The 15028-nt window shown below is 42.1% G+C and overlaps 1 protein-coding gene across 2 annotated transcripts in view; it reads left to right on the top strand.

The window, feature by feature from the left end:
* Lurap1l (leucine rich adaptor protein 1 like) overlaps positions 1–15028 on the top strand; it is a 62349-nt gene that overhangs the window by 39882 nt on the left and 7439 nt on the right. Inside the window, exon 2 of one of the 2 annotated variants that reach the window (XM_038334679.1) lies at positions 14049–14463. In XM_038334679.1, the coding sequence (XP_038190607.1) occupies positions 14049–14423 (375 nt within the window). In that variant the 3' untranslated portion in view covers positions 14424–14463. Of the gene's footprint in view, positions 1–14048; positions 14788–15028 lie in introns of those variants that run through there. The other variant, XM_038334678.1, reaches the window with a different exon arrangement.

Genomic DNA, 15028 nt, shown 5'->3' with positions numbered 1-15028 from the left:
TAATACAGCTATCGATGAAGCTTTCAGGGGATCCACCCATGAGTAGGCAGGGAGTCTCTTGTGATTGGTGAATTCATAGAAGGAGCAGAATTAGGCGCCAGAAGGTCACACAATGGAGACGTGCATTTTCTGGATAGTTTACGTCAATATGAGACAACCTAGAGTAATTTGAGATGAAAGAACCACAATCAAAAAATGACTCTACCAGATTGATGGAGGTGGGCCCAGGCCATTGTGGGGGGTGTCCCCTGGGCAGATGGTCCTAGGGTGTGTAAGAAGGAACAGTCCTTGAGAACTTAGCCGGGAAGCACTCCTCCGTGGCACCTGCTTCACTATCTGCCTCCAGATTCCTGCCCTGACTTTCCTTGTGAATAGACTGCGAGTGGAAGCAGAAGGTGAAAACATAACTTTCCTCACCGTGTTACTTTGGTCGTGGCATTTTATCACAGTAATAGAAGTCCTAAGAAAATGCGTAAGCTAGGCCAAGCTGCTTTCAAGTAATATTCCAGGTACCTTTCCAATATCCCTCCAATTCATGCTTAAAATTTAAATATCTGTAAAATAAGTATGATAAAAAAAAGTTGGAAATAAATAGAACTCTAACAGAGTGTTGTCGAGAATCATATATTGTAGCGGCGGTCGGAGGAATTTGGGAATAACCAAAAATAGTCCTTTTAAAATAAATCAGTTTTAATAAAGGGAGAAAATGGAATACACTTACAGGGCCAAGGTTCCAGGGAAGAGGTGCTAACCAAGAGGAAAAAGAAGGGGCCCGGCCTACCCCAAACCCTGTTCTTTTAAAGGTATCCTCCGCCCCTGGGGCGGCCACGCCCCTCATACAAGGGAGTGGTCAGCCGCCCCAACAATATACTTTCTCCAACTGTAATTGGGAGGGATAAAGAAAGAAAGAGATGTTCATTGCTCCTTCTGGCTGGAAACTAGGCTTAGAGTATGGCATTAAAGCCCATCTATCCTCTTTCCCTTGTCCCATAGACTTCATGATGGACTTGCAGTGAACTTTCCTTTTCCTAATTCATATCATAGCTTTGGCTCTTTCAGGACTCGTATCATGGTATGAGTAGGAATGTGTAACTAGGAGATGGCCTGCTTTGTTTACTGAACTTGGTATTAGTAAACGAAAGGGTGAAAAGATAGGGGACCTTATGGGAGGTATCGTACCTAGTCTTCAAGCATGACAAAGCAATCTGAGACATTCCCATTTGGAAGACTCATTCAGCAGGTCAAGATTCTCTTTGAAAGGAAAGAAGGGCACAAGAGACTTAGCCAGTAAAAAAATTCGGCTGTGTAATTATAACTCGAGTTCAGTTCCTGGATCTCTTTGTGGGAGGGGAGAACTGACTCCAGCAGGTTACCCTCTGATTTCCACATGCATGCACACACACATGCTGTGACACACACGCATGCTGTGACACACACGCATGCTGTGACACACACAAACTATGACACACACATGTGCTGTGACACACATGCTGTGACACGCATGCTGTGACACACATGCTGTGACACACATGCTGACACACACATGCTGTGACACACACATGCTGTGACACATGCATTCTGTGACATACGCATGCTGTGACACACATGCTGTGACACACACATGCTGTGACACATATGCTGTGACACACACGCTGACACACACATGCTGTGACACATACATGCTGTGACACATGCATTCTGTGACATGCGCATGTTGTGACACACATGCTGTGACACACACATGCTGTGACACAGACACATGCTGTGACACACATGCTATGACACACACATGCTGTGACACACACATGCTGTGACACATGCATTCTGTGACATGCGCATGTTGTGACACACATGCTGTGACACACACAAGCTGTGACACACACATGCTGTGACACACATGCTGTGACACACACATGCTGTGACATACACGCATGCTCTGACAGACACATGCCTTTATTTATATGTATTCCTCAGACATTTGCACTCACAAAGTAATAATAAGTAAAAAAAATAAAACATGTTTGCCTGGGAACATAAATATGATTTTTATTAAATTCAAATGGTGAGAATTCAAATAATTATTTTCATAAAATTTCTGGCCTGGTGGTGGTGGCACATGCCTTTAATCCCAGCACTTGGGAGGCAGAGGCAGGCGGATCTCTGAGTTCGAGGCCAGCCTGGTCTACAAGAGCTAGTTCCAGGAGAGGCTCTAGAAACTACAGGGAAACCTTGTCTCAAAAAAAAAAAAAAAACAAAAACAAAAAAAAAATTCTGATAAGCTAATTACAATTCATGTTGAATTAGAATTTCAGTTTTAACCAAAAGTTTTTTTTGCTAACATTTTGTGCTGGAGCTTTTGAGCCAGAATTCACTGTCTTCTTACGGCCCATATGATTTCCTCATAGCAAAAATGATTTAGTTATCACACAGCCTCAAGGAAGACAAAGAATATGGAAGGAGAGCATGGCAGTTTAGGATCAGTAATGCTTTCTTTCTTTCTTTCTTTTTTTTTTTTTTTTTTTGGTTTTTCAAGACAGGGTTTCTCTGCAGCTTTTTTAGAGCCTGTCCTGGACCTAGCTCTTGTAGACCAGGCTGGCCTCGAACTCACAGAGATCCGCCTGCCTCTGCCTCCCGAGTGCTGGGATTAAAGGCGTGCGCCACCACCGCCCGGCCCAGTAATGCTTTCTTATAAAGTAATATGTGAAATGAAACCTCGGTGGGGAATGGAGACAAGCGTCTCAGTGATCAGGATTCTTCTTTTTTCACAGGACTTTCTTTGCTGTGCATACCAAGTCCTGTGCTTCGTAGGGAACGGAATAGAAATTCATGGTTTTCCTTTGTTTTGGGGAATCTGAAGTCCCACACACCAAGCTTGTTTGACCACAGATCACAGGTAGATCATGTCAAGGGCAGATGTGTACAATGTGTCGCATTCCTCATACATCACCATCTTGAAGATCAGTTCACTAACTTTGAGAGAATATTCCTTTTGTTTATGCATATGGGTGTTTTTCTTGCATGTGTGCCCGTGCACCACTCGCAGGCCTAGTGCCCTCAGATCCCCTGGAACTGGAGTTAGAGTGGTCAAAAACACCCTGTGGATGTTGGAAATTGAAATCCAGTCCTCTGAAAGAGCAGCCTAGTTCTCTCAGTTACTGAACCATCTCTCCAGCCTCCTCAGTTCTTTGGTTAATTGAAAATGTAACTTCCTTGGATTCCATCATGCTAATTCATGACTGGTTCCTTTCTCATGAGAAGGACCAAATGGGACCAATGAAATACTCTGTAGAACGTCAGCACATACACTACAGCCAAGCCCAGTGACCCGACTTTGATCCCTGACACCCACACTTGTGGAGAGAGAGAACAGACTCTAGAATGACGTAAACTCATGTCTTAGACACTTGTACACCCCCACCCTCTACACGGATAAATACATAAATAAATGAACATAATTTTTAAAAAAGGATTGTTCAGAAGAGAATAGATCTTGACATTTTTGTTCTTAGGAATAGTTGCTCTTTGTAGATTCTTCATTTCAAATTTCGTACCAACCCAGTCCACCACTTGTTAGAAATGACATGACATTTTCAGCATTTTCCCCAGAGGCCAAAAACTTACTTGGCACCAACCTGAAGGTTAGAAGTCACAGGGTGAAGGCAAAGCACAGAGCAGGAACTGTAAAGATCAGGATAGGGCGTGGGGAGTGAGGAGGGAAAGGGGTCGATACTGGCATGGCTTTGAGTCAGTCAGCGCAGACACTTTTCCTGGGGAGGAGAAACGTGGTTTGTTTGGTCTCTTTGTTCAGCTCCTTTCACTGGGTATTTGCAGAACACCTGTGCTGTGCTAGAACAAGTTATCGGCCCTGAGCAAACAGAATCATGTGTGCACTGTGACTCACAGCTTGAAGTCCGCTTCCCTTTGAGATGCTATCTTACACTCTGTAAATTTAAGCTTGGGAGAATCTATGCTCAGTGCCAGAGTGCTGAGAATGAATAGAAATAGGAGTATATGCTTCCGAGTGCGTCAGTCCTGGGGTGTTTTTTCCTGATGATTTTCCTTCCTTTCAAGCCTTATTACCACCAACCCAGACAGAGCTCCAGGCTGCTGACCAAGGGTCCAATCTGGAGCATAACTAGTGTTCAGTCATTGGACAGAGCTTGACTGAATAGGTACTATGTACCAGGCACTGTTCTAGGCCTTAGCAAGTGGGGATGATTAGGCAGACAAAGTCCTCTGTACTCTGAAACTCCTTCATGCACAATTAATAAGCTAATTGATTCTAACAAGTCATAAATATGCAGGAAATGATAGTCATGAAATTCAATCTGTAACTGGACTGGAGGACTGGGCATGATTAATCAGGAATGGGCTTTCCGGTAACATTGAAGCTCAGAGCTTGATGAGGGCCAACTCTCAGTATGCTTAGAATAAAGTCAAGGGGCTCTCAAGACTGCAGCTGAGAGACCCACAGGTTCCTGCCACTGTGGCAAAGCTACACTGTTCTTGGTGCAGTCATCACAAGGACTGAAATGAATTACCGCCTAGAAAGGCGGGGCAACCACTGGAGACAGGAGTAACATTGTGATTCAGTTTTTGTGGATTGCTCATACTCCCGGGGCTCATCAATACCATAACCACACCTTAGTTCTGGGAGAAGGCCCTGTGTAACAGACAAGAGCTCCTGGAAGGGACCAGCAGCAGCCAACCACAGAAACCAGCACACCCAGCAATCTGGCAGACACTGTTTACTGCCCTAGAGCACACGGAGTTACATGCTCTTATATTTATAATCATTATCTGCATCAACAGGCTTCAACCACGTTACTTTCCTAACCCACCCCATAGAATGACTCAATAGCATTTGAATGTTTTGCACATAGAAGCAAAAGACTTCCTCACTTAAATCATTTTATGTTAAGAAACTTTTGTTTCTTCATAGCCTATTTTCTTTTTATTCTTATTGCTTGATAAAATTGAAAAATACCACTCTACAAGACCAGAATTGCTGACAAAAATATATTCTTAGTATATATTAACCCTTGAGTTATGTAGTTTCTGGAAGTGCGAATTTATTAGTATTTTAAGATATTTCAAAGATCTAAAAGCACTTTTTAAAAGTACTTAGGAACGATTTTACAGTAGAGGAGAATGGTAAGAATGGCTTCTCCAAGGGACTTGTTACTTCATTGAGAAGACCAATGTCTACACATTTATTTGTGATATCTATCACCAATCAGTCATAGAATAAAACTGCACAAAATTCAGCAATGTTGAGAGATAGAAACGCAAAGCACCATAGAGGCCTTGTGGATCAGCAGAAGCGACTAGAGTCAGTAACTGGGAACAGTCCAGCTGAAAGATGGAGGAGACTTTGAGAAGTGAAGAGTGGTGATGGACCTAGTCAGACCTGGACCCAGTTGGGTGTTTTCCGGGGATAAAGCACACATATGGGAACAGACACCTATTGTCCTTCTGGGGAGTGGTTGGGAAATGGTCATGCTAATCTTGCTCCATGCCTCTAATAGGCATGCGAAATGTCTTCAACTTCAGAGGCTTACTGATGAATTCTGTAGGAGTTTTTCTGTGCTCACCAGTGGATTGTGTGCATTGTTGATGATTTGTAAATATTTGCATTATTTGTACTTTGAACTATGTCTGGCTTTTAAGGTATGTGGGTAAATTTGGACACAGGACTCTCAGAATGCCTCCTTCTTGGTCTCAGTCATTACAAAGTCATTGAAACACCATAAAATAATAAGCAACTTGAGGCCTAATGAGTTCATATCCTTCTGTTTGGGAATATCATCGAGACCAATTTTTACCTGTTACTTTCTGTATGGATTTATCCTTTGTGCCTTTAACTGAGAACATGCAGAAGTTGCTTTAATATTTGAGTGAATTTAAGGTATTTTAGAAGTGCACTTTGTATTTCCTATATTTACACTTATATTTCATTACGTTTTGAAAATTCTACTCTAGAGTGGAACTTTTTTCTATCTTCTCTCTGTCTCTCTTCTTTCTGTGTCTCTGCCTCTTTGGGTTGAACCCAGAGCACTTAATTAGGCAAGGGCTCTGTTCGCACAGCACTGTCCCCAGCTGTTATCTGGTGGAGATTTTACCTCTTCCTGTTTGTTCACACATTCACTCAATCCAAAGTTCACCTTCAGTTATGAATTAACTCTCCAGCAGAAAGTCCTTTTGGATGAAAGCAAATTTCTGATGACAATAGGCTTCTTTTTCTTTGTGGTTTGAGTCACTCAAGAATGAATGGTTTTGATAAGTCTAGAGACCTCCATATTTGAATTAGTTCTATCTCTGAAAGAGAATTGGCATGATCAGCTTTTTGGCTTGCCATTCCAAGTGGAAGAATGGGAATCCATTTTCAAATTGTATTGGCTGTGAGTAGGCCCTCTTGTGGCCAGAGAGGTCCCTGTCTCCCAGTTTGGTTCTCCTCAGAAGCAAATGCATTAATGATCCAGCATTCTTTGTGGAGAGGCATTCGGAAGGATTGCCAGTCTCTACTGTATTCTTAACTTCTTTTTCCTGCAGGTTTCATTTCTTTTTAAAAGAAAACGAAAGTGATATTTCCTGCAGTATATGGTAACTAGGTTTTTCTAATGAATGTTGATATTTTATAATATTGTTTGGCATGTTATCATTTAATAAGCAGAGGTTTCTATAAAACTTGTGAGGATTCTTTCATTTTTCCACTTTTTTGTCAGCCCAGTACCATATAAATATAGATAAGTTATTAGTTTATCCAAAAGAAGAATGCATTTTTTATTTTTTTTTATTTTTTTTTCCTCATGGTTTATTTTTTTTAATATTTAAAAATTTCCATCTCCTTCCCTCCTCCTCTCCCCTCCCTCCCTTCCTTCTCCCCCTTCCCTCCCCTCCCCTCCACGCATACCTCCCCTCCCTCCCTCTCAAGGCCAAGGAGCCATCAGGGTTCCCCACTCTATGCTAAGACCAAGGTCCTCCCAACTCCCCCCAGGTCCAGGACGGTGATCGACCAAGCTGAGAAGGCTCCCACAGAGCCCGTCCATGCAGAAGAATCAGAGCCCAGAGCCATTGTCCTTTGCTTCTCAGTCAGCCCCCGCTGTTGGCCACATTCAGAGAGACGGGTTTGGTCGCATGATCCATCAGTCCCATTCCAACTGGAGTTGGTGATCTCCCAATAGTTCTGTCCCACCGTCACCATGAGTGAACGCACCCCTCTCGTTCCTGACTTTCTCCCTCATGTTCTTGCTCCTTCTGCTCCTCATCAGGACCTTGGGAGCTCAGTCCAGTGCGCCAATGTGGGGCTCAGTCACCTTCCCCATCTGTCGCCAGATGGAGGTTCCCTCACGGTCCTGACTTTCTTTCTCATGTTCTCTCTCCTTCTGCTCCTCATCAGGACCTTGGGAGCTCAGTCCGGTGCTCCAATGTGGGGCTCTGTCATTTTCTTCATCTATCGTCAGGTGGAGGTTCTATGGTGATATGCAAGAAATTCATCAGTATGGCTATAGGAACTGGCCTTTTCAGGCTCCCTCTCCTCAGCTGCCCAAGGAACTAACTGGGGGCGTCTCCCTGGAAACCTGGGAACCCCTCTAGGGTCAAGTCTCTTGACAACCCTCAGGTAGCTCCTTAAATTAAGATATATGCTTCCCTGCTCCCATATCCACCCTTCCTATATCCCAAGCACCCCATTCCTCCGAGCTCCCCCCGTTCTCCCCTTCACACTTTTCTCTCCCCATCTTCCCTTGGCCCAGTCTTGCCCAACCCTCAAGTTCCCAATTTTGCCTGGCGATCGTGTCTACCTCCAATATCCAGGAGGATTACTATATCTTTTTTTGGGAGTTCACCTTCTTATTATCTTCTCAAGGATCCCAAATTTATAGGCTCGATGTCCTTTAATTATGGCTAGAAACCGACTATGAGTGAGTACATCCCATGTTCATCTTTATGGGTCTGGGTTACCTCACTCAGAATAGTGTTTTCTATTTCCATCCATTTGCCTGCAAAATTCAAGATGTCATTGTTTTTTACCGCTGAGTAGTATTCTAGCATGTATATATTCCACAGTTTCTTCATCCATTCTTCCACTGAAGGGCATCTAGGTTGTTTCCAGGATCTGGCTATTACAAATAATGCTGCTATGAAGATAGATGAGCATATGCTTTTGTTGTATGATTGGGCATCTCTTGGGTAGATTCCCAAGAGTGGAATTGCTGGGTCCTGGGGTAGGTTGATCCCGAATTTCCTGAGAAACCGCCAAACTGCTTTCCAAAGTGGTTGCACAAGTTTGCATTCCCACCAGCAATGGATGAGTGTACCCCTTACCCCACAACCTCTCCAGCAAAGGTTATTATTGGTGTTTTGGATTTTAGCCAATCTGACAGGTGTAAGATGATATCTCAAAGTTGTTTTGATTTGCATTTCCCTGATAGCTAGGGAGGTTGAGCATGACCTTAAGTGTCTTTTGGCCATTCGAACTTCTTCTGTTGAGAATTCTCTGTTCAATTCAGCACCCCATTTTTTAATTGGGTTAATTGGCATTTTGCCGTCTAGTCTCTTGAGTTCCTTATATATTTTAGAGATCAGACCTTTGTCAGTTGCAGGGTTGGTGAAGATCTTTTCCCAGTCAGTAGGCTGCCTTTGTGTCTTAGTGACAATGTCCTTTGCTTTACAGAAGCTGCTCAACTTCAGGAGGTCCCATTTATTCAATGTTGCCCTTAATGTCTGTGCAGCTGGGGTTATGCGTAGGAAACGGTTCCCTGTGCCCATTTGTTGTAGAGTACTTCCCACTTTCTCCTCTATCAAGCTCAATGTGTTCAAATTAATATTGAGGTCTTTAATCCATTTGGACTTGAGTTTTGTGCATGGTGATAGATATGGATCTACTTTCATTCTTCTACAGGTTGACATCCAGTTATGCCAGCACCATTTGTTGAAGATGCCCTCTTTCTTCCATTGTGTACTTTTGGCTCCTTTATCAAAATCAGGTGTTCATAGGTTTGTGGTTTAAGATCCGGGTCTTCTATACGATTCCATTGGTCAACTTCTCTGTTTTTATGCCAATACCAAGCTGTTTTCAATACTGTAGCTTTGTAATAGAGTTTGAAGTCAGGGATGGTAATGCCTCCAGAAGAACCTTTATTGTATAAGATTTTTTTGGCTATCCTGGGTTTCTTGTTTTTCCATATAAAGTTGATTATTGTCCTCTCAATCTCTGTGAAGAATTTTAATGGGACCTTGATTGGGATTGCATTGAATCTATAGATTGCTTTTGGAAGAATTGCCATTTTTACTATGTTGATCCTCCCAATCCACGAGCAGGGGAGATCCTTCCATTTTCTGGTATCCTCTTCAATTTCTTTCTTCAAAGACTTAAAGTTCTTGTCAAATAAATCCTTCACTTCCTTGGTTAGAGATACTCCCAGATATCTTATGCTATTTGTGGCTATTGTGAAAGGTGATACTTCTCTGATTTCCCTCTCTGCTTCCTTATCCTTTGTGTATAAAAGGGCGACTGATTTTTTGGAGTTGATCTTGTAACCTGCCACGTTACTGAAGGAGTTTATCAGCTGTAGGAGTTCTTTGGTGGAGTTTTTGGGGTCGCTTATGTAAACTATCATATCATCTGCAAATAATGAAAGTTTAACTTCTTCCTTTCCAAATTGAATCCCCTTGATTCCCTTATGTTGTCTTATTGCTATTGCTAGAACTTCAAGCACTATATTGAAGAGATAAGGAGAGAGTGGACAGCCTTGTCGTGTTCCTGAATTTAGTGGGATAGCCTTGAGTTTCTCTCCGTTTAATTTGATGTTAGCTGTCGGCTTGCTGTAAATAGCTTTTATTATATTTAGGAATGACCCTTGTATCCCTAATCTCTCCAAGACCTTTATCATAAAAGGGTGCTGAATTTTGTCAAATGCTTTTTCAGCATCTAATGAGATGACCATATGGTTTTTTTCCTTCAGTTTATTTATATGATGGATTACATTGATAGATTTTCGTATGTTGAACCAGCCCTGCATCTCTGGGATGAAGCCTACTTGATCGTAATGGATAATTTTTCTAATGTGTTCTTGGATTCGGTTTGCCAGTATTTTATTGAGAATTTTTGCATCAATGTTCATGAGTGAGATTGGCCTGTAATTCTCTTTCTTGGTTGAGTCTTTGTGTGGTTTAGGTATCAGGGTAACTGTAGCTTCATAGAAGGAATTTGGCAGTGACTCTTGCGTTTCTATATTATGAAATACCTTAAGGAGTATAGGTATTAGGTCTTCTTGGAAGTTCTGGTAGAATTCCGCATTGAAACCATCTGGTCCTGGGCTCTTTTTGGTAGGGAGGTTTCTGATAACAGTTTCTAATTCTTCGCGACTTACAGGACGATTTAGAGCATTTACCTGGTCCTGGTTTAACTTTGGTATATGGTATTTATCTAAAAAACTGTCCATTTCTTTTACATTTTCCAATTTTGTGGCATACAGGCTTTTGTAGTAAGATCTAATGATTCTCTGAATTTCCTCTGTGTCTTTGGTTATGTCCCCCTTTTCATTTCTGATCTTATTAATTTGCATGTTCTCCCTCTGCCGTTTGATTAGTTTGGCTAAGGGTTTGTCAATCTTGTTGATTTTCTCCAAGAACCAGCTTCTTGTTTCATTGATTCTTTGGATTGTTTTCTGTGTTTCTATTTTGTTGATTTCTGCCCTCAATTTGATTATTTCCAGTCTTCTACTTCTCCTAGGTGAGTCTGCTTCTTTTTTTTCCAGAGCTTTCAGGTGTGCTGTTAAGTCACCAATGAGCGCTTTCTCCGTTTTCTTTAAGTGGGCACTTAGTGCTATGAACTTTCCTCTTAGCACTGCTTTCATTGTGTCCCATAGGTTTGAGTATGTTGTGTCTTTGTTTTCATTAAATTCAAGAAAGACTTTAATTTCTTTCTTTATTTCTTCCTTGACCCAGGTGTGGGTCAGTAGTTGACTGTTCAGTTTCCATGAGTTTGTGGGCTTTCTGGGGGTAGCATTGTTGTTGAATTCTAATTTTAATCCATGGTGATCCGATAAGACACAGGTCGTTACTAATATTTTTTTGTAACTGTGGAAGTTTGCTTTGTTACCAAGTATATGGTCAATTTTCGAAAAGGTTCCATGAGCCGCAGAGAAGAAGGTATATTCTTTCCTATTTGGGTGGAATGTTCTATAGATGTCTGTTAAGTCCATTTGGTTCATTACCTCCATTAAGTCTTTCAATTCTCTGTTAGGTTTCTGTCTGATTGACCTGTCCATTGGTGAGAGAGGAGTGTTGAAGTCTCCAACTATTAGTGTGTGTGGTTTGATGGCTGCCTTGAGTTCTAGAAGTGTTTCTTTTACATAAGTGGGAGCTTTTATATTAGGGGCATAGATATTCAGGATTGAGACTTCATTCTGATGGATTTTTCCTGTTATGAGTATAAAGTGTCCCTTTCCATCTCTTCTGATTGATTTTAGTTTGAAGTCAACTTTGTTGGAAATTAGTATGGCCACACCCGCTTGTTTCTTAGGGCCATTTGCTTGATAAACCTTTTCCCAACCCTTTACTCTGAGTAGGTGTCTGTCTTTGTGGTTGAGGTGTGTTTCTTGTAAACAGCAAAATGTTGGATTCTGTTTTCGTATCCAGTCTCTTAGCCTGTGCCTTTTTATAGGTGAATTGAGTCCATTAATATTAAGTGATATTAATGACCAGTGGTTGTTAACTTCAGTCATTTTTAGTAGTAGAGTTTGTGTGTTTCCCTTCTTCTAGTTGTGCTGGTGAAGGGTCGCTAGATGCCTGAGTTATTGTCGGCGTTGTTGGACTCCTTGGTTTGTGATTTTCCTTCTATTACTTTCTGCAAGGCTGGATTTGTGGCTGCGTATTGTTTAAATCTGTTTTTGTCCTGGAATATCTTGTTTTCTCCATCAATGGTGAATGCAAGCTTTGCTGGGTATAATAGTCTAGGCTTGCATCCATGTTCCCTTAGTGTCTGTAGCACATCTATCCAAGCTCTTCTGGCTTTCATGGTTTCCATTGAGAAATCAGGTGTAATTCTGATAGGTTTCCCTTTATATGTTACTTGACCTTTTTCCTTTGCAGCTCTTAATATCTGTTCTTTATTCTGTATGTTTTGTGTTTTGATTATTATATGGCGTGGGGATGCTTTCTTTTGATCCAGTCTATTTGGTGTTCTGTAGGCTTCTTGTACCTTCATAGGAACATCCTTCTTTAGGTTGGGGAAGTTTTCTTCTATAATTTTGTTGAATATGTTTTCTGGGCCTTTGAGTTGTAATTCTTCTCCTTCTTCTACCCCAATTATTCTTAGGTTTGGTCTTTTCATGGTGTCCCAGATTTCCTGAATGTTTTGTGTTAAGAATTTGTTAGATTTGTTTAATTCTTTAATCTGTGAGTTTATTTCCTCTATAGTATCTTCAGAGTCCGAGATTCTTTCTTCCATCTCTTGTATTCGGTTGGAAATACTTGTCTCTGAAGTTTCTGTTCGTTTACTCAGAGTTTCCATTTCCAGTCGTCCCTCAGATTGTGTTTTCTTCAGTACCTCCATTTCATTTATCAGGTCTTGTACTGTTTCCCTTACCTGTTTGATTGCTTTTTCTTGTTTTTCTTGTTTTTCTTGGGTATCTTTGAGCGATTTATTTATTTCGTCTACCTTTTTGTTTCTCATCTCCATTTCTTTATGGCAGTTTTTTACCTCCTGTTTAAGGTCCTCTATTATTTTCATAAAGTACTGTTTAAGGTCGGTTTCTTCTATATCTTCTGGAGTAGGATGTTCAATTCTTGTTGTTTCGGGATGTCTGGCTTGTGGTGATGTCATGTTGCCTCTCATGTTGTTGGAGGAGCTCCTGCATTGGCGCCTGCCCATCTCTTCCTTCAAAAGGAGCCCAGAGGCGTTTGGTGTCCTAGACCAATCTTTGCTGTGACTGAAACTGGTTGGATCTCCCCAGTGCCAGAGGAGGACCTATTCCTTGCGTCACAATCTGAAGAAGCCCGCACTCCCTTGCAGGAATCCTCAGACCTGCCTGGAGGCCAGAGTCTGACCCCTTTGGGTGGATGGCCTTAGAACAGGAGCAGGACACCTGAGAACACTAAGGAAAACTTGGGAGACACAGGGACCGGGGAACCGACACAATTCTGCAGAGGGAAGTGGGGGTAGGGGGGTCTGTGCTCTCTTCCAGGGCAGGTTGCCCCAGGGTCCGCATTCACTCACCAGTTCAGATGGAATGTCAGGGCACAGGATCAGGGATTCCAGGCAGCCCAGGGTCGCAGCCCAGACAAAAGGGCCAAGGTGGGGGCAGGGCGGGATGGAATACCACACAGCGAACCTGGCAGCACAATCTAAAGGAGCCCGCACCCCTCCGCAGGAATCCTCAGACCTGCCTGGAGGCCAGAGTCTGACCCCTTTGGGTGGATGGCCTTAGAACAGGAGCAGGACACCTGAGAACACTAAGGAAAACTTGGGAGACACAGGGACCGGAGAACCGACACAAGCCTGCAGAGGGAAGTGGGGGTAGGGGGGTCTGTCAAGAATGCATTTTTTAAATGAACAAACTTGCCATTTGAGAGGTGTATTCAAGAAGTTTGATTGGGGGGGGCTGGAGAGATGGCTCAGTGGTTAAGAGCATTGCCTGCTCTTCCAAAGGTCCTGAGTTCAATTCCCGGCAACCACATGGTGGCTCACAACCATCTGTAATGAGGTCTGGTGCCCTCTTCTGACCTTTAGACATACACACAGACAGAATATTGTATACATAATAAATAAATAAGTATTTTAAAAAAAGAAGTTTGATTGGGGTTGGAAATTCGGTGGAGCTTTTATTTGCTGATGGGTAAGCTGATGCGTATTGTGGGAAGTGAGTTCTTGATTCTGACTCCCACCAGAAGACAACAGTTCACAAGGAAAGTGAAAGAAGAGTATTTTTTAAAATTCTATGAATTTAAAATTGTAGATTTCACTACTTAGGATAAGCGAATTTGAGATTTTCCCAGAACATAAAATAACTAGCATGTGTTTCTTCTCTTCCTCTCTGCCGTAGGTCAACCTCAGAGCCACCGATGTGAGGCTCATGCGCCAGCTGCTCCTCATCAATGAGAGCATCGAGTCCATCAAGTGGATGATTGAGGAAAAGGCCACCATCACCAGCAGAGGCAGCAGTCTCAGTGGCAGCCTGTGCAGCCTGCTGGAGAGTCAGGGCACCTCCTTACACGGCAGCTACAACAGCCTCCATGATGGCAGTGATGGGCTGGATGGCATCTCTGTAGGGAGCTACTTGGACACTCTGGCAGATGATGTACCAGGGCATCAGACCCCTTCAGACTTGGATCAGTTCAGTGACAGTTCCATCATAGAGGACTCACAGGCTCTGCACAAGCATCCCAAGTTGGATTCTGAGTACTACTGCTTTGGCTAATGACCCAGTTTTTTGCATGGGACTGGTGTGCAATTAACTTGTATGTATCCTTCTTCTCTGCTGCTATATTTTTGGTGTGATTTATTTTAATAAGGCAACCTTTTTAAAGAAGCTTATTTTTAAACTGCTTAATGATATTTCTGTTGCTCCTAATATTTCTCATCTAGACTGATTTATTTTTCTCTGTTACATCTTTATTTTTATTTATTATAATAAGCTTTCTCCCCTCGTATAGTAGCACAGACAAGTAGAGGGGAAGGGATAAGCAATAATTGTTTTCGCTTTTGTTTTCAGAGCAAGGGGTCAGGGGTTATAAGAAAAACTTTGCTAAATTTTACAATAAACCAAAGTCTGATAACTTCAATTTGCTGCTTGTGTCCTTCAGTGATTTGATATTTTTATGTGTCTGAAAATATGAAGATATTTTACTGTTTATATAATAAGTTGAGCAAAATATTTGGCTAAAGAAAACATTAATTCAAAGCCAGGACATGTTAGTGCATAATGAGCAAGGCTGTCAGTCACATGCATCAACGTGATTGACATTTGGAAGATCCTAACTGCGTAGACTTGGGTCAGTCTACTCTGGTGTTAACATTGTAGAC

The sequence above is a fragment of the Arvicola amphibius genome, chromosome 6 (genome assembly GCF_903992535.2).
Source record: "Arvicola amphibius chromosome 6, mArvAmp1.2, whole genome shotgun sequence".
NCBI lineage: Eukaryota > Metazoa > Chordata > Mammalia > Rodentia > Cricetidae > Arvicola > Arvicola amphibius.
This window is presented reverse-complemented; position numbering and strand designations above follow the sequence as displayed.